The sequence below is a fragment of the Halichoeres trimaculatus genome, unplaced genomic scaffold (assembly GCF_033239565.1).
Source record: "Halichoeres trimaculatus isolate MK-OKI-2021-1 unplaced genomic scaffold, fHalTri1.1 fHalTri1_scaffold_22, whole genome shotgun sequence".
Lineage (NCBI taxonomy): Eukaryota > Metazoa > Chordata > Actinopteri > Labriformes > Labridae > Halichoeres > Halichoeres trimaculatus.
Window position 1 is genome coordinate 13,642,574 of NW_027437200.1, and position 19,786 is coordinate 13,662,359.

At 39.6% G+C, this 19,786-nt stretch overlaps 1 protein-coding gene across 6 annotated transcripts in view; it reads left to right on the forward strand.

Annotated features, from left to right (window-relative positions):
- kcnip4a (potassium voltage-gated channel interacting protein 4a) overlaps positions 1 to 19,786 on the forward strand; it is a 189,717-nt gene that overhangs the window by 104,558 nt on the left and 65,373 nt on the right. The window contains exon 1 of one of the 6 annotated variants that reach the window (XM_074661807.1): positions 15,105 to 15,500. The exons of the other annotated variants lie outside the window; for them this stretch is intronic. Coding sequence (XP_074517908.1) covers positions 15,443 to 15,500 — 58 coding nt within the window. The 5' untranslated portion in view covers positions 15,105 to 15,442. Of the gene's footprint in view, positions 1 to 15,104; positions 15,501 to 19,786 lie in introns of those variants that run through there. 6 annotated transcript variants of the gene reach the window in all.

The following is a 19,786-nucleotide window of genomic DNA, read 5'->3' on the forward strand; positions in this document are numbered from 1 at the left end:
ACAGCAACATGAATTTGGCTCACATATAACCATAAATGTCACATCCTTCCATCATTGAACTACAACTATTTAAAGCTTCCATACTTTTCAACCAATTGTGTGAAACACTTGTTTCCGATAGTCAGAATGAAAAACCTTTAAAAGAGTAATTCATCCTCAAGTATACCAGGGATTACCAAACATTCATGAATTATTTGCATTACTTTACTTCTTTGAATCAAACTTAAAGAAACTTAAAGTGCAAGTCTTAATAGCATCAGTGCTTCAAGTCATTGTTTTTGCCTCACTGATGTTTGAAGATCAGCTAACCCAATAGAAAAAGAAGAGAGCTGAAGGAGCGTAAAAGTCAAAATTAATATTCCTTCAGAAGTTCACTTCACCTTGTCATCACATCATTGATTCAGGAACTGATCAGTTTAATGATCAGGGCCTGAATGCATGTCCATTCATTGCACAAATGGGTCCTTGATAATTAGTCATAACCATGGACTGTATAAAAAAATGAACATCGTCTTCATAATGGCACCCATCTGTTTCTGGAAGAGAGTTTTGAAGCAAATCGTTGACAAGGACCATATTGGAAATGGGGCCAGCACCTGCCTTTCAATCAACTGAGCTGTGCCTCTGATTGGACAAAGAGTGGAATAAGAAGAAATTGCAGAGTATGTAAAGTTAAAGAAATGAGCTGTTTCTAGGGTTGCGTACCTTTCACATTTGAAACGATACGGTACCGATGCCTGGTACCTGGCAATCGGTACCAGTACTAAACAGTACCAATTTTTCTGTACTTTTTTGTGTCTATGTGGTAAAAAATGTCAATTTGTGTAATAATACAATATATATTTTTTTACAACTTAATAAATTTATTCTTCGATATATAACCTTGAAATGCTGTGTTCATGTCCAGCATGGAAAATCACCTACTCTTCCACTCCCTCACAGTCACAAGAATGCGTTTCGGTACCTAAACATGGTACCTTTTGAATCTACATGAATCGATACCCGGTACTTTTGTCATAACTCGGTCGATACCTGAAAAAGTACCTAACTCGGTACCAATCCCTAACTATTTCTGCTGCGAGAAATGGCTTGTCATGGCTTGGTGGATCTGTGTCCTGTACATCCAGAGCCAGTCTTGCGCAGACACCCGACAAACTGCGAATTGTTCACTTCCACATTGCTCCATGTTTTTAGACTGGAGGTTGTTGCTTGGCCATAATGTACCATTATGAAATGTATTAGCTACATGCATGAGTGCCAGAAATTGGTCAATTAACTAATTACACCATATTGAGGCACATGAAGATTATCATATATCTGGGGAATTACTTTTAGAAAACCTTCATCCAACAACTTCTCAAATTTAAATTGCTTAGGGATAAACATGGTGAGCAAAATGGTGTTACTAAGAAAAGCGCAAGGAAAGAAGATTAAAGACTGAACAAACAGCTGTTATCAGGAAGTCATTTGTTGAAGATTAGAGACAGGGAGAAGAGGAAAGTTTCATCATCTGTTCACTGAGAAGCACTTATTTGATCCTGAGATGTACGTTCTCTTTGCATAATGGTATCACATGAGCACAACATTAGCCGTCTTTAAAGCAGCCTAACAGGTGCGGTAAATCTTCCATTCGCATCCGTCTGGGGTCTACTGTCATTAAATTGAATGCTCTGTTGGGTGTTAACCTGGCTCATGCGCACCACTAATTTATTTATTTTTACCATTAGTAAAAACTTTCTGTTTTCACTGCTAATGGCTCAACATGTATACATGATCACCTGGTGGTTATAGGATTTTTGAATTTTTTGAAGGTGTGAGCAGACCCCAACGCTCTGAGATGTTGGTTGCTTTTTCTTTATCTTTTTTTTTTTTTTTTGTTTAAATAGTTTGTTTAGTTGTCGTTCTTGGGAATTTCTGGGATCCATGGTCTGTGAAATCTGTGTGTGATCTTGAAAATGCCCACTGACATAGGGACAGAAAATCCAAAACTCTTTTAAAAGTGTTTACATGAACTGATACAGTATGTCTTATTTTCTTTCTGCAAGTGTTTGACCCTCGTCAACAAGATATGTATAACCCATACCAGAAAGGCTCTTAAAACTAGAAGTCATGAAGCAGCCTCAGCAGGGACAGCTCAGGCCAGAGTCAGAGGTTGGTACAGAGGGGCTGATGTCTTTTTCAAACTTAAGCCGTCCCATCCATCCATCCATCCATTTTCTATACCGCTTATCCTGTTTAGGGTCGCGGGTGGCTGGAGCCTATCCCAGCAATCATTGGGCGAGAGGCGGGGTACACCCTGGACTGATCGCCAGTCAATCGCAGGGCTGACATATAGACAGACAACCATGCACGCACACACTCACACCTAGGGACAATTTTGGTGTGACCAATTAACCTGGTAAGCATGTTTTTGGAATGTGGGAGGAAGCCGGAGTACCCGGAGAGAACCCACGCATGCACGGGGAGAACATGCAAACTCCACACAGAAAGACCCACCGGCCGAGGTGGGGATTTGAACCGGTGACCTTCTTGCTGTGAGGCTGCAGCGCTAACCGTTGCACCACCGTGCAGCCCCCTTAAGCCGTCCCTTATGCCCACAATCATCCCACATGGGGTTGATGTTTCCATTTACCTTGCTCATTCAGCACAAACATCGAGAGTCAGGACATTTCCAGGAATAAACAGAGCCTTGGCTCTTCAGAAGGAGCACTGTCCTAGATATCCGCAGCATAATGTCATCTTTGTGTATGAATCAGTGCAGTAGCTTTCACAGTATCTCAGTTTTATCTCTCAGCCTGCCTCTCTGTCCTCCTGCCACTTCACATAGCCCCCAGGTCTTTGCTTTCCTGAGGCCCTTTCCGGACCCACCACCCTCCACCCTCCACATTTGCCAGTTCACCCTGCTGCCAGAGCTGTGGGCGCACTTTCACTCCAGCCATCTGTACCTGTTTCACATTTTCTGCTTGATGCATGCTACCCTTGTTTTGACCTGCCGCTCGTCGGCCTGCCTGCAGGCCTGCCTTCCCCCTCGGGATATGTTTGCTTGTTTGAACCTTGAACCTTCCTCCTGCACAGCAGGGCCTGGCTCTGAGCCTTTCTCTCTGAACAGTATCTGCATTGAGATCCTGACTACTGCTGCAATACTTTCATTCTTGTACAAATAAGATAAGTGCTTTAGCTTGCTCTTTTGTTGTCCAGTGGAGCATGAGACCCATAAGAGCCTTTATCCACTTTCTTTATGTGCAGGGACAACCTCTGTTCTCATCCTCCTACATGACCTCACACCCTGGATAAATCCCCGTTCTCTCGCTGAACAAGATATGAGGCTGAAACTGAGCAAGCTGATTAAACTCCTCATATTTAATAAAACGTTTAAGAGCTCAGTTGAAATTCTTCATGCAGAGGACTAAACTGCTGCTATGCTACCTCAAGCAGAACACAATTGTCTGAAATAGTGCGCAGAATAATAACCTACAAAATAAAATATTGCTAAAATGAAGTGTTTTATTGCTCCTGGCGCTGAGAAGCTGAGGTTCAAAGAAGCATCAAATTGAGTTCTTATCCGGCATGTGGCTTGCTTATTAAGCACTATTTGTACCACCCAAATAACAGCAGCAGTCATAAGACTGCATGTGCTCTAGCACCAAAGTTTTATTGGGCTCATTTTCACATCTCAGCATGTCTGTTTCATAGTTTGTATTTGGATATGAATCAAGTGAGAGGAGTTGTGATGCAGAGCGAACGCTGCTCATTACACGGCTGAAGTGTAATATCCACGATGTAAGGAGGGGATGAGAGCAGGATTTTGATCTCCTCACTCTGCAAAAGAAAGCTTGAGACTGTTGCACTCTGATTCGACCTGGTAGATTTCACACCTGGCCAAGTAGAAAAGCAGCAGTCATGCAGCTTTACTGTAATGCTTAGGCGAAGCTTTCGACACATTTTGACTTCCGTTACAGCTCGGTGAACACTGATCTGCAGCAGCAGGCTTGATGTCACACAGACAGCAGTGACATGTCAGGCAGTAATAAAAGAAAGTGACTCAGGTCGAGTCTGCAGGGTGCAGGATGGCAGCAGGTGGGGCTGTGCTAATGACAGATCTACTCCACTGGGTGCCATAGGGAATCGTATCCAACTGTAAATGCTTGGCCGGCGTCCACGTTTGACAGCTTATCACCACAGGTGCTCAAAGAGAGATAGCAAGCTGTGTGTTTTCACCTGCAGCTAAACTGCAGTAAAGATAACTACATTGTTTCCTATTTCCTTTCTGTTTTACCAAATGTGCTGCACGTGTTTAATGATGCATCACAGCAGCTTGATGTAAATTATGTTTCAACCTAGCTTCTTGCTTTTCTTGTTGCTCGAGGAAAGTTCTGCACCTGAATGCATCACAGAAAGAGTGCTGAGTCATACACCTTTTTTTCTGTGGAGTCAGCAAACCTACAAAGTAAAGCGGAGAGAAACGAAGAATGAGGTGTTTTCTATGAGTTATTTATACATATCTTCCCGAGCACTTGGAGAGCAACAAAGCCTGCGACATCACACTTTGCCAAAGCTTTTTTTCATCACTTATTCAAGATGTCCCCAAAACATGTGCCACCTTTTTTAGACATTGTGAACAAAAGATATTTTATAAGCCTCAACAAAGTGCCAGACAAACAGCAGGATCAATAAACATAAAAGTGTCCAAGCCTCCTGCTCGGCACAGTCACAGACATTAGCCTTGTGTTTTGGTGCCACCCTCTGAAGCTGAATAACCTTTTCACTGGACTGTATTTGTCTGCTGATTGATGGCACTTGGATGCGGCGCTCACAGCGAGGTCCGTTGCCCACTGACTCAGACCATCTGGGCAGGTAGCTTCGCCCGTTGCTGTTGCAGGGACATATTGTGGTTGAATCTGTCTCTGGGTGATAGAGAAGTTGCTTGGGGTGACTGTGCTGCTGGGGGAAGAAAGTGCTGAGTGTGACGATACTGGCAGACAGTTTTACTGTTGCATCATTATTACTATGATTTCTGTTGCTGCGGCGCGCAGCCATCCTTCACATATGACGTTAACTGTGCAGAGACGAATAAGCAGACTGTCTCATCATCACCTCTGTGCTGCCTTGGGGTTTTGGAAATAGGCCTCTTGGTAACCCCTGCACCCGCTGTGAGTCCTTCGCCCTCTAAAGACCAGTTTTAATTGGTTCTTAATTAGAAACAGCAGGCTGCAGAATCCCAAAACGAGCATCTGGATTTTGATCTTTCATCTGCCAAATGCTGCTTAAATACTGTACGGGAAAGTGACTCTGATGTTTTTTTTCTTGTGGTTGCACGAGAATCATTAGCTGCTTTTCTGCATGTTCATTAAAGGCATTCAAGTGCTAATAGCATAATACAGGAGAACCACAAAGCCATTTTTCTGTTTTTGCAATAGACTTCAGCCCACAACACTATTTCCTGTATTGCATCTCACAGCGACATTCTCCCGTATGCTGGAAAAAAAAAATCACTATTCATTAACAGTTTTCCATTTGGTCTTATGCTGATGGCTTGCCATTTGAAAAAGCTTAATGTAAACCATTTTCCCCACTTTTTCCATTCCATTTCCTCTTTCGGCAGCAGTGCTATGTGAGCAGTTTTTTCGAGGAAGGAAGAGTTTCAGGAAAGCACAACCCAGACTTCTCTTCAACCCTCAGTAGCCATCAGTTTTAAGTTCATATTGGAAAATGAAAGATTTATAGTTTGTTTTGGAGAGAGTTCTGACACCTTGCAGGGTGCGTTTGGCAGGCGGTGTAAGACGTCATGGAAAAAAAAAGGAAAGCTTGTCTGCTCTCTGTTATTTACATTGTCCTTTTCCTCTAGGGCCCCTAATCTCTGTTGTAAAACCTGTCACATGGTCTGTTCAGTTGTTCAAAGGCAGAGTGCTTTGGATCTAAATACTGTTCAGATAAGGTAAAACTAACATATCATGCTTTCAGCTTGATAACAGGAGATTGCTGGGAAATAAACAACTTGAAATTCACATTGAAATCTCTCCAAGGCAAGGATGAAGAAGACGGTTTGGTTCGGCAGGATGGATCAATTGCACCCTCTTCTGGCTCAAACATGACAATGGGTCTAACGTTGCAGAAATCAGCCTCATATGGGATAAAATATCAGAAATTTAACATCTGTTAAACCTTGTTGGATAGCAGATTTTCTTACAGAGGGAAAATAAACCCAAAAATGCAACCAGGCACAAGTGCAACGATAAATTACACAAGCAGCAAAAAGGTCAAACTGACACAAGCTATTAATGTTCCAGTATGTAAACAGAAAGCGGATGAGTGCATTTTGTACACATCTTCTCAGTTCTTAAGAAGGAGCTATCAGGTACAGTTTTCTGTGCTGGATGATGCCCTTTTACAAAATTCATTGTGCAGCATTTTAAATCAAGAGTGATAACACAGTGTGTGTATCATTACTCCACTTCTCATATGCTTGTGCTAGCCAGTGAATTGTAAAAACAGTGAAAACACGGCTGCATCTGGAATTAATTCATGAGTTATATAATGGGTTGTTGTTGTTTTTTAAGGGAAATGTCAACAGTTAATTATGAAGGAGTACAGAAGCATGCTTTAGCTGTTAAATGTAGATTTCTAATCAAACCTTAAATAGCCCTTTATTTTACATCAGGTAGTGCATCAGGTGTGACAGCTATTAAGTATTTTAAGTAAGGGGACAACAGACTTCTAAAAGCTAAGGGTGCTATTTTTTAGGGCTGGGACGATACGCAATTGTCACAATTTGGTTCTATTACAATTGTTTGGGTGCCAAGTCAATTCGACTTGCGAGTCCTCTATATTCACATTTTTTGCAATTTTTACTTTGCTTTTTTAACACCAGACCATGTGAAAAAGTTAAATGATGATGCTAATGTCTTTAGACTATAACAGGAGCCATATTTTGTAGGGATGCACGATATTATCGGCACAATATCGGTATCGGCTGATAAAAGCTTAAAAACACGTTTATCGGTATCGGCAGATATAAAAATTTCTGACGATAGGCACAGCCGATAAGGTGCTATTCAGTTAGGATTATTATTATTTTCCATCTGAAAAATAAGCTCCTTAAATAAAATGTAGCACTTCATTTATTTGCACTGCAGAGCTCTGTGTCTGTCACCAGGTTGTTACAGTAGCTCTAAAATAATCAAATGCAACTTGGTTATGTTTAAAAATGCATTGTACATTTAAAGTTCATGTTATCTAAAGAAATTATTTTTCTGTTTTTCAATACTTAATGTCTTGAGTTTGAAAAAATAATACATTTCTTATTTATGGTAAAATCAAATGTTTTTTGTCTTGTTTTATGTGTGTTTCTTAAACAAATAAGACCGTCATAATAAGAGTAACATATAAATGCCAGTACAGGATAGACTTAGCTTTCTTTACAGTGAACAAAAACAAAAAAACGTGTGATTATCGGTATCGGTATCGGTATCGGCCAAAAGGGGTTTCGATATATCGACATATCGGATATCGGCAAAAATCTAATATCGTGCATCCCTAAAATTTTCCCATAGAATGCACATCACCTGAGTCAGAGAGAAACGTTTCACCCCCTGCTGAAGAAAAGTGGTAACTTTTTCCAATCCAGTTTATAAACAAAGACTGAAATGAAGAATTTGAATTTTAAAAAAGAGATTTTTTTGACAAAAACTCCCATTTTTAATATATTCAAACATAAAAATTCTGATATGTCATATCTTGATTTTTCTCTCCCACCCTTACTATTTATAACCCCTAGCATATTTATCTTCCATGGGTAAAATTCCTTTTGACCCATCCATCACAGGAATGCTGCTGTAAGTCCTTGTAGCTCTTCAGCATCAATGATCAGCTCTCATTTGACCATTTGCCCAGGTCCATTTTTCTCTGGCTTTGAAAAGCGTGACAGGAGGTGCTTGTAAACAGCCGTAGTCTGGTCATCACTGTCTGCTGGCAGCACTGACACAAATTAATCAAAGCTCTTGTGTCACTGCCTGACACTCAATTCATCAATTGACAGGAGCTCCTCCTGTCCTTGTAGAACAGGCTCCTACATTAGTTCTATTGATCAGGTGTCAGCTCTCCTGCTCACGTGTGTCTCTCTCAGAGACATTATTAATGCATTAGGACGTATATTAACCTGGGCCACAGTGAAGGAAAACGTGACTTAAGCTTAGAGCAGCTTGATGGATTATTTATTTACACAAACTTTGGCTCCTGATTCAGACAAAGCTCTTACTAACTTCACCCCCACTCACATCTCATTCTCAAAATCAACTCAAAACCCACCTCTTGAAAACAGCCTTTTCATGTGACTTTAACTCCTTCTTTAACCTTTGCACCTTTGAGTATCAAAAAAAAACCCTGTATGTATACTCCACCCTGAGTATTGATGAGGCAAATAACTGTTGAACTGTTCATTCTGTGCAGAGCACCCAAAGAGAAACAGTAAGAATGTTTTCAGTGCAAATGCTGACAGAGAAGGCACTTTGCTGCCACTTAGTGGACAAAATAAAAACTGGTCCTTTTAGTATAAATTACACAATCCTCAGAGTAACTGAGCCACACTCACAATCGTGTTCCAACAGCTAATTAGAAAATTGTTTTAGATTTGTACTGTAGATAATTAAAATTGATTTTTTAATAACTGTGTATAAATTATTATACAGGGAAGTGGAGGAAATGTGCACATTAATGTGAAAAATGTGCAAAAGGATTGTAAAAACATTTTTTCACACTGTCAATCAGTGAAATCCAAATTCTTCAAATTTTTTCCTGGTGCTGTTCATAAAAATAGTAGATACAGTGGATAAAAAAGTCCACTGTAGTGTCTGAAAAAATACACTTTGCATTTTTGTTTCAATAATGAATAAAGAGACTCCAATAAACTTGTTTTCAAGTGACGTCGGGCTAGTTAAAACAGTCACTCATACTGCTCTTCTTTGTGTCATCAGTGGGTTGATGATTTACTATTTGCTAGAACCTTTTTCTGTTCACATGCACTTTGAGTTAGTAAGTGATCAGTGAACTTTGGAAAAAACAAGTTAACATTTTTGTCTTGATTTATTGATTTAAGATGAAATTTTCCAGCAAAATAAACCAGAGTGCAACTCTATATGCACCTCACACAAAAAGACACTTGCTTAAATCAAATAAACTGGTTACAATAGAAAACGAGGGAAAATAACAATAATAGAATAAATAATAGCTTGAACAAGCTCCCTGTCTGATACAAAGATGACCAGATAAAAAGGGCTCTTCTGCTAAGCAGTTCTTTCAAATTCCTCTGATGCTGCATATTGGCTCAGAAAACTCATTCTGACTGATTCTTGAGCAGATGAGGAGAAGGTAGACCTCAGTTCTCTCCAGTCTGGATTTTTGAGTTGCCAGCTTTCTTTGAAACATTTCAGAGGATCAGTCTCTGGACAGAGGCTGGTGCTTAGACAGGCCATATGATGATAGGATTCAGGATCAGATTGTGCAAAGTCCCTTCAGGATTGGCAACTTCTACATCGGGCTACATCTAGCTCAGACTGTGTTTCCTCTTTTCATTGGAGCTCTGCACAGTGCACTACATCATGGACTCACTTGAAATACTTCAAAAGCACTCCACTTGAAGATTTTAAAGAGGGGGAATTGTGCTTTTTTTCATGTCTTATAACTGTCTCTCTGGTGCCCCTATTGTAGCTTCTTATGATGTACTGCCAAAAAATAATGATCCTCAGTTTTGCTCAGACTAGAATTTTAGAAAGCCATTTTTTCAGCCTCTGTCTGAAAAGCTTCATTAATTTTATGACGGACCTTTTTAAGCAGTTTACAGACAGATTCAGGGATTTCTACAACATAAAAAGTTGCTGTTTGAAATTCTGCCCATGTTTTGTTCCAGCATCAAGCATTGATTTGAACAATACAAACTCCAACACTTAACTGCATTCAAATGCCTTTAAGCATGAGTTTATTAAACAGCTCCCAGGCGTAGCAGCATGTTTCATAAAGTTAAATGAAAACATAAAAAAATAACTACCTAAAGTTTTTCTACAGTAAATAAAGTTTTCCAAAATTTCAGTGTAACTGCAATGACTGTAACAACCGCACTGCTGATTGGCTGTTACCCAAGCCATGGCTCTGCTTGTAACCAATGAGATGATACTGTGGGTGGTACAGTGCTGGGTACTGAGTAGTGACTGCAGATAGCGGAGCGGCTGCATCAGAGCTGCAACAACACAGTTTTAAATTTGTTTCTTATCTGCCGTCGGATTTAAAAAAAATGGCAGATGCCGATATGCTTCAGAATGCCAAATATCGGCCCCCATAATCGGCCCGGCCGACAATCGGTCTATCCCTATTATTCATATCAACCAGGATACATTGCACCCTCAGTCAATAACAGATGGATTTAGCCTCCATGACATCCCCTGTTTGTCTCTGTAGATGTGTGATGAAGTCCAACAATAGCAGTTGCCATTAGAAATGCTGCTGACCCAGTATCCTAATAGGCATAGAGGTGAGCTGAGGTGGCTGCGCCTACATCAGCAATAAGCAATAAGCAATAGCAATAAGCTAACTAAAAATAAGCTAACTAAAAACCTTTTTTAAAACGGGCTGCAGTCATGTTTGTTTCTATGGTTAAAAGGGAATTTTATGGTGGGATGATGGGGTTCCTTGGCTTTTAGAGCCAGCCCTATGTGGATACTCAGGAACTGCAGTTTTATACTTTATTATTTGAATCATTTCTCAGCGCCAGAGGTTGCCACTTGGTTACACCACCACCAGCTGTGGGCAAAAAGTGTTTCCTTGATAAAAAATGATTACATTCTTGCCTCCTCTGCTTTGCTGAACTTTTCTGACTTACCTTTCTCATCAAACACCTGCTGCTGTTCAGCAGCTACCTCGGGCAGTGCCTGGTTCACATTCCCATTTGTTATTGCACAACCTTGGTTCAAAAGACGCGGGGGCTGGCCACCAACCTACTGCTCGCCAGTCTGTGTCTGAGTCAGAAACACCCACTTACTGCCTTTTAATGACAGCTGCATATAGCAACACATTGTTTAACGTGTGAGAAAAAGAAGAGCAGTGAGTGCACATCACTGAGGAGAAAAGAAAGGTTGGAACCAGCCACTTAAGATAATGGACAGCCAACTCAAGTACAGGTGCTCTGTGGGTGGGAGACCTCCTACACACTTCAGATGTACCAGCATTTGCATTTTCAAGGACATATTTTGCATGCTGAACACTGTCCCCTTGAAATGAACAGGCCTAGTTGTCACTGACAATCTCTGTGACAAGTGTTCCCTGTGCGCTGAAATACAACTTTCATTTTAAATTCAAAATATTTGTGTTTCTGATGCTTTGTCTTTTTAGTCTGATTTTTTTTAGATTGTTCTTGACAATTGTTGTTGAATTAGTTTTTAGTTTGTGTGGCGGACAGTTATCCCTCGGGGCATTTGATTATTCCACCCATTCCTCTGGAGTGTCTAATTTAATGAAAGTCATTACTGCTCTGACTTAATTAAGCCACCCTTTGAAAAGCAATGCCCAGCTTATTTGGAGCGATCTTTACACTGGGGCCACAGCAGAAGTGTTCCTGCTGAGTGGCTTTGCATTTATCAGCTTCTCACATTAATAATTGAGCATGGTACAAATAAACTTTGATCGTCTTCTGGAACTGCCTTCGTGACTGAACTGCTTTGCTAAATCAACATGCATATAAACCTTAACAAGGAGGCTTTGTAAGTTGCTCATTATCACAACATCTTTCACTCATCAGTCCTGCAATGGGTGGGACAAAAAAAAAAAAGAAAAACGATATATATCAGGATTGATTTGTTGGACAATATTAAATCACAAATTTGTGAAAAAAAATTGGGTTTTTCTTTTCAAATTCAAATTCTTCATTTCAGTCTTTGTTTATGACCTGGAGTGGAAACAAGTTACCACTTTTCTCCAGCAGAGGGTGAAATGTTTCTCTCTGACTGAATATGGCTCCTGATATAGTCTGTAGACATTATCATCATCATTTAACTTTTTCACATGGTCTGGTGTTTAAAAAAGCAAACTAAAAATCGCAAAAATCAATCATATCAAAAAATCGCAATTTAAATCAAACCCGCACCCCAAAAATTGTTATAGAATCAAATCATGAAAATATCATATCGTCCCAGCCCTAATTTTTGCAATTGATTGAAGTTTAAAGATGTTATAAGGAGGATCTGTTTTAGTTGGACTGCCACCTTCTGGCCCGGAGTGTCACACGCACTGTCGTAAATGACTTTTAGCAAGCATCTGTTTTTTTTGTAATTAAATGGAGGCAACTTTTTTACTGGATACACTCTTTAAAGGTAACAGTCGTTTTGTTATAAACCCAAAAGAAAACCCAAAGAAAAAATACAAACATGAAAAACACAAAAAGGCCTCTCACCTCAAGTTCAGCTGTGTTACCAAGAGAAGAGAAGAAAGGGAAACTCAGATTCCAATTCTGTAAATTACCACACCACAATTTGAGAGACAGCTCCCTCTAGTGGCAAGATATGATGAGTGCGACAACCAACCCCTGTGATAACTAACCCTGTTCTCCCCTGTATTCACAGTATCTCAATCCAAAACAAAGAGAAATGGCAGTCAGAAAACATTGTTTTTTTTATGATTGTAGCAGTGAAACACAATGAATTTCCTCCATTCTTATCCCCCCTTCAGTGGTTGATTTCACATTTAAGCTGTTTTATGGGGGGCATTTAATGTGCCATGTGAACAGTTTGGTAAGAGCTTTGTTTTAGTAAGCTGTAGCAGAAATATTAAAGTCAACATTACAAGTAAAAGGGAAAAAGGTGTGTTTGCATCATTAGGTTGTGTCTTGTAATGACATTTAAGTTTTAAAATGAAGCTTTGTCTTGCCTGTAATGCTTTGAAGACTGTTCAACATTAAGACTTTGTTTTTTTAATTTTTCACAACAAACTTATCTTTATGAAAAAACTTTTGCAGGAGTGGCATTCAAAATGACATTAATCTTTGTAAACCTTTACAGAGCCTTCTGCACAAATTCCATTCTTTAATTTTTTTTTAGAAAGTGAACTTTAAAATCTCTGATAAGCCATAAAACAGGCAATGCGTGTTTAAGTGATTTGTTTTTTATTTTGAAATCATGCTGAGGTAAACTGGTCTGTTGTTTTCCAGACTCCTGCAGAAAAAAACACTTATGAAACAAATAGGTTGCAGATTGGTGCTCAAAGGTGCTTGACCTCCAGGATAATAACCACAGCTACTTCCTCTGTTGATTGTGTGCACTGCCCACAGTTTACAGTGTGTCACTTACTTTCCTGGCTGATTTCTGTGGGAGTACAGTCTACACCGGGGACAGGAAACAATTAACAGAGTGGGAGCAAATTGGTACTTGATTGCAGTGATTGGCCGTGCAGGAAGTGAATAGGTGCACTGCCACACAGTTCATGAAATGGATTGTGCGTAGGTGGCAGTGAGAGCAGAAGTCTTCATTTTCCTCTCATTTCAACTTTTGACGAGTTACATCAGACAAGAATTTCTGGACCGAGGACAGGGAGGGAACATTTGACATTCTTCAGATGCTTCTGACCTCCAGACCTTCGCTCTAATCCCAGGGATCTTCACTGAAGTCGGTCTCAGTCTGCCGTATAAGAAGCAGTAGGATCAAATCTGAAGAGGCAATCACTTTTTTTTTTTCTCACAGATGGTGTAATCGAATGGGAAATAACTTTCACATGGCAGGAAGAGATTTTTTATTCTTACATTTAAGAATACTCAGTCAAAATTGTGTAGGGAGTAGGGATGGGTACTGAATTAGGTACTTTTATAGGTACCGATCGTAATTTGTAAAAAGTACTGAGTACCAATTCACGTAAAATCAAAAGGTACCATGTTTAGGTACCTGAACACATCCTTGTGACTGTGAGGGAGTGGAAGAGTAGGCGATTTTCCATGCTGGACATGGACACAGCATTGCAAGTTTGTAAATTGAAGAATAAATATGTTAAATTAAAACATTTCATATTTATTATTAAAGAAACTGATATTGTTTACCACATAAACACAAAAAAAATACCAGAATTCAGTACCGTTGAGTACTGATACCGATTGCCAGGTACCAGGCATCGGTACCCTATTGTTTTAAATTTGGAAGGCATCCATCCCTAACATGAACACAGCTTTGCAAGGTTATATATCAAAGAATAAAAACGTTAAATTTAAAAAAAACTATTCCTTATTATTAAACAAGTTGATATATATTTGCCACATAAACACAAAAAAGTACCGCTTATTGGTACCGTTGAGTACCGGTACCAATTGCCAGGTACCGGGCATCGGTACCGTATTGTTTCAAATGTGAAAGGTACCCATCCCTAGGAGGGAGACATTTTTTTTTATTGTCCAGAGTTCAAGGTTTGGGGATCTTTCTTAAGATGCAGGGTTCAAATTTTCTATATTCTTTTGTAATGACCTGTTATCCATTGATTACTAATGTAAATCTGATTATAATATGATAGTTAGAAGACAAGCCTCATTTCAATAAATAATATTTCATACTATAGAAAGCTCTTCTTAAAGCTGTAAATCACCCTTTAGGTGTCTCTTTCCCACTGGAGTAGTAGAAAGGCAAACTGAAGAAGCTTGCCTGTGATTTATGTCCATAGGCTTTTTTTTTCACTTTTAGATGCACGATTTTACTACAAAGTATGTTTACTACCCCAGTAACTGCACTTTATGTCTTATCCTGTCTATAAAAAGCTCACTAAAGATGCTCGCCTGTGACAGCTCATGCATAATTTAAATATTTAATACTCAATGAAGCTGTCCTGAGTGCTCAGAGTCATAGACACAGCATGGTTTTTAACACCTGTCCTCAGCAGGAGGTGTTGTGAAAACAGCTAGTAAGGATTAATGGTAATTCCCAGCGTGAGCTCCCTCGCACTCTCTCTTGCTCTTTGTTTCCTTCCCTCTCTTGCTTCCTCTCTCTTTCTCTTCCTCTCCTGTAAAGAGCAGCAGTACCACTCTACCCAGCATGCTCCTGACTCACTCTCCCAGCACTCTTTTGATCTAGCTGGTCAACTGGTACAAAGCCTTTCTTGCGACACAGACATCAGTTAGCGCTCTCAACCTTTTAGAGCGGGAAATTACAGAGGAAGGGAGGGGTCTGCTGGGCATGCGCGTCCAAATTCAAACTCAACAGAGGCACGAATATTTCTACTCCCACTCCTGTCTCTCTCTGTACTGCCCACCTCACTGGGATAAGAATAAAAGGAACTTTGGACCAGCAGCTTGTTTTTTTATGTGCCTCTCTCTGGCAGCATCTTTTTTTCCCTCCATTTTTTTTGTAGCATCAGATAAAGCGAGAGTGAAAGTGAGTGTGTAAAATCTAGCAGGACTTCCAAATCACTGAGCAAGAGCGTGAGGAGCATCATGGGGGCTTTAATGGTCATCTTCTCTCTTCAGCCCAAACCAAGACGCAAGGCAACAGGTAGGCATGAAGAATATACCTGTAAACTTAGTTTATCACATTTTTTGTCGCTGAAAGATGATGAAATATTTGGAATATTCTGTCATTTTTTGCTAGTCAGTGGTGTGTAGGTCTACTGTTTTTGCTGTGTTTGAAGCCAGCACATGTCCAGAAAGTTTCTTATTAATATGCAGATTGCTTCATAATCCCATCTGAATTTATGCCCAACACTGTCAGTGCATGAAATGGACTTAAAAACAGCCACCTCATGGCAAACATTTCATCCTAAACTCTGCTAACTTGCCTGACTTTTTTCCATTTGCCTCCTCCAGTATTGATTAAATAGCCACATCTCACATGTATTTGCAGCATGGCGCACAGACTCTCTGCCAGTGCAGCTACAAAAGCTTACGTTCCATCTCTGTTGTGCTGTAATGTGCAGACCAGCTGCGTTGTCACAGCTCGTCACTGGAACAAGAGTTGAGCAAGTCTTCCTGAGAGAGAACAATGAAATATTTAATGGACAGCCAGCAGACAATAAGTGTTACAGGTTATATTTAGTGGTGAAGTGGGAGAGAGACAGAATAGATGACACGTAAAGTACAGTAAGTCATATTTCACACAGTGTGTAGATATAGAGAGCCTGAAAGGAAAATGAATGGGGGGCTCTTTCCAACTCTCTCATGTAATAGATCACAGAGCGGGCAGATGTGTGCACTGTAAGCACATTTCTCAGCCAGGGACCTACAAAGAGGAATTCAAATACACAGTCTGTATCTGCCTACCACATTACCATGTTCCCATCATTAACTGGAAACAACCAGATGTGTATCTAATTCTACTAATTTCTCATAAAAACAAACAATTTTACATGACATGTGATTATATGAATTACCTAAGTTTTTTAGCTGATGGTTGCAAAGAATGGACTCGTTATACATCACCTCCTTGTCACAGTCCTCTCAGTTTCTTTAGTTAGATCTGTTTGGCTTTTGTGTCCTATGCAGTGCCTTTATATATAAAAAAAGAAAACAGAGCAAAAACAAGGTATTTGTTGTCAGACAGGAACTCTAACTTTCACTGTTAGACTTTACTTCTTGCTAACAATCTAAAAAGCTAAACACAGCTCTCTCTCAGTTGAAAAGATCCTAATCTAGCAGGGCTGCTTCTCCTTCCCGAACTTTGTAGCAGATAAAAATCTCCATCTTTTTTCATGTTTACTATCAATACTTCCTAAAAATGATACATATTTTAGCATATCAATTTTTTTTTCGCACTCACGTGCTGATGATGCATTTTTCAACAGTGATATCAATGAATGATTAATAAACTTCAGTATATCTCATATTCCTGACATGGACAAAGATAGGAAATCTGATGATGAATCAAGGAAAACCAACTAGGTTTGATGAGAGCAGCTATGTACAACTTGGTCAGAAGAAATCTGTTCAACATTTTTCTGAAATACAGTAAATTGTTTGAGCCCAACTTAAAAAAAAAAAAAAAAAAAAAAAACTACACATGCTACTCATACTACACATACTTCACATACTACATATACTTTGCATACCAATCATACTACTATACTGCTACTCATACTACCCTTACTACAAATTCTGCAATTACTACTATATTCTACTTATTCTACTCATATTACATGTAGTACTCATAGTAGTCATAATACACATATTTTCACACTACACATACCATGTTGATGCTTAAATCATCATCATCATCATTGTGTTGTTTTGTTTTTAATGTGTCTTTAAGGGTTTTTTTTAACTCTTAAATTTCTTCTTTGAAAAGCTCTCTACTAAATAGATTTATTCTTATTCTTTTTTTAATATATGTATATACTACACATATTTTGATCGTACTCACACTAAATATATTACTGTTTATAAGTTACCTCAGCACTCTGCATGTAGCAGTTTAGCCTTTTCACCTGGAAGCTTTTTTGAGGAGTTTTTCATTGCTTCTGCTCAGAGAGAATGAGACAGAAAAAAAAAACTAAGTGGCGCCAAAATTTACTTCAACAAAAAGGTCCTTGCAGAAGCCGTGATATGTGTCTTAAAGGACTCCTCGAAAAAAAAATGATGAGCAACTGCAGCCAAACAGAATTTTAGCAAAACACTTCACACTGTATCTTTACAGAGGTTCAGGGAAAATAGTTTAATTGGAAATCTTTTCTACATATTTTGTCAGTTTATCTTATCCTGTATTTAGAGTACATCAGCCTCTTTGGATGAAGACAAAATACTTCAACGTTCACTGTTTGTGAGACTTTAGTGCTACAAAACTACCCAATGCCCTCGAATGCTCTTATTAATTTTCATTTGCTGCACTCAAAGATGATGGTTCAACATTCACCCATAGAGACCTCGCACTTCAGCCCCTTTTTAAACTGGACCGGCTTTGAGTGTCCCCATAGAGTCCAACATGTCCCAAGGACAAGAGACATGCTCGCGTCATGATGGCTGTACTCCATGATGTGTTTGGCCTTGTTATATCTGAATGCCTGTTTGTGTTGTTGGGAGCTTTTATGAGTAGAGATCGTGTAGGTGGTGGACAGGTGCTCTTAGAAGTGGAGCTGCTCAAATGGAAACAGAAAAATGTTAACAATGACTCAGGCTGGCAACCAGTGTTAATGCTGTTTTTGCTTCCTTTCACGTATTGTTAAGAGCAAAAACTGCATCGAAAACTGTTTAACAAAGTCTGACACAGTTTGAAATTTCTAGAATAAAAGCAGCATTGGGTTATCAAAAATATAAAAACTGTTTCTAAAACTGTTTTTTAAACTGTTGAGGTTAAGAAATGTCTTTTATACAATTATTTTAGAAAAAGATTTGTGACATTAACATAAGGGGTGATGGTAATGTCCTGTATGGTCCTAGTTTCTGGCTCCCTCTTTTTCCATGCCGTCTGGTGTTTACAGAACCAAATGGAGACTTAAATCAGGCCGACCACAGGGAGAGCAGCTGTCATTTTTAGGGTTAGCTCTGCCACTACTAACCACACTTGCATAAATCTGAATCTAATCTCCAAACTACGCATTATAAGCCTCAAACAGAGGCACTTTCTTCACTCACAGATAAATAAGTATAGACGTATCTATAAACCTGAAACAATCACAACTGATCCCTGAACGTGCTGCAAACCCATCCGTCACATGCAACAGATCACACCAAACAACTCATCTTTGTCAGTGGTGCTTGTCAGACGTCACAATCGCGATGTGAGAGATTTGACAGAACATTCAGTGTTCACATGGTTCTTCAGCACTCTCATTTCAGCTCTCATCTCTTGAAATGTATCACAGCACTAACTGTGAGCCAATGAAGAGTCCTCTAAGGACTCGGGTGAAGCCCAGTGGTCATTAATATGGGGTACATGATGTTCTTGGATTCTTTCTTGGTGCTATGTGCAGCATTCTCTTTATCATACAGCTTTTCCTTTCATGTTAAAGAAGCATATGAGTGGATCTGAAGTCTCCCTATGGAGAAATTATATTAAATAAAATGGAGCTGCCTTTTCCCAGCGGTTGTGAAATGTAATAGATTTTATTTAGCAGTACTGTGTGTAAAGGGACTTCAGATATCTTGTTCTCTGATGTGCAAATTGACATGATGAAACAAGGAGGGGGGTCACCTACTGTATGCAGCTCTCTGTTCTTCTCCATTTGTAATCAGCAACATGTAGTCTCAGCCCTCTTTACTGTCTCTATGTCGTAATACCGCATTGGGTTTGTCTGTTCTACAAATTAGCATTTAAATTGAAAAACCACATCACGTCAGTTGACTTTTGTGCTTTGAGCTTGTTTCGAGTTTCCCGTCGTGGACGGCACTCAGTGCAGACATTTGTCCAGAAAATTAATGACTTCATCCCCACAAGGCGAAGTGACCAGTGATGACAGGACTCACTTAGACCTGGGTTAATGATTGGCTTCCCGCTCTGAGAAGCTCCACAGGGACAGAAACATCAACAGACAGGGATGAGATCCCAGCAGGGGGTTGAACCACGTATGGGCAAATAAAGCATTGAAGTGTATGCAAAAATAAAAAAATAAAAAAACTGACTGACAGTCATATTTTCAACTGGGAGCTGCTGTGAGTGGGTGAAAGAGAAGAGCAGCTGTTCAAGTAGAGTCAAATAAAATGAGAGAGCACCAGGAAAGTAGAGCGAAGCAGAAGCAAAAATGCAAAAGTTATTTTCTGATTGGGTTCCAGCAGTCACCCTCTAAAGAACTGACAAACATCCTGCAGGACAGTACCGATGTGTTGCTTTGTGCCTTTCTGCCTGCTGGGTGT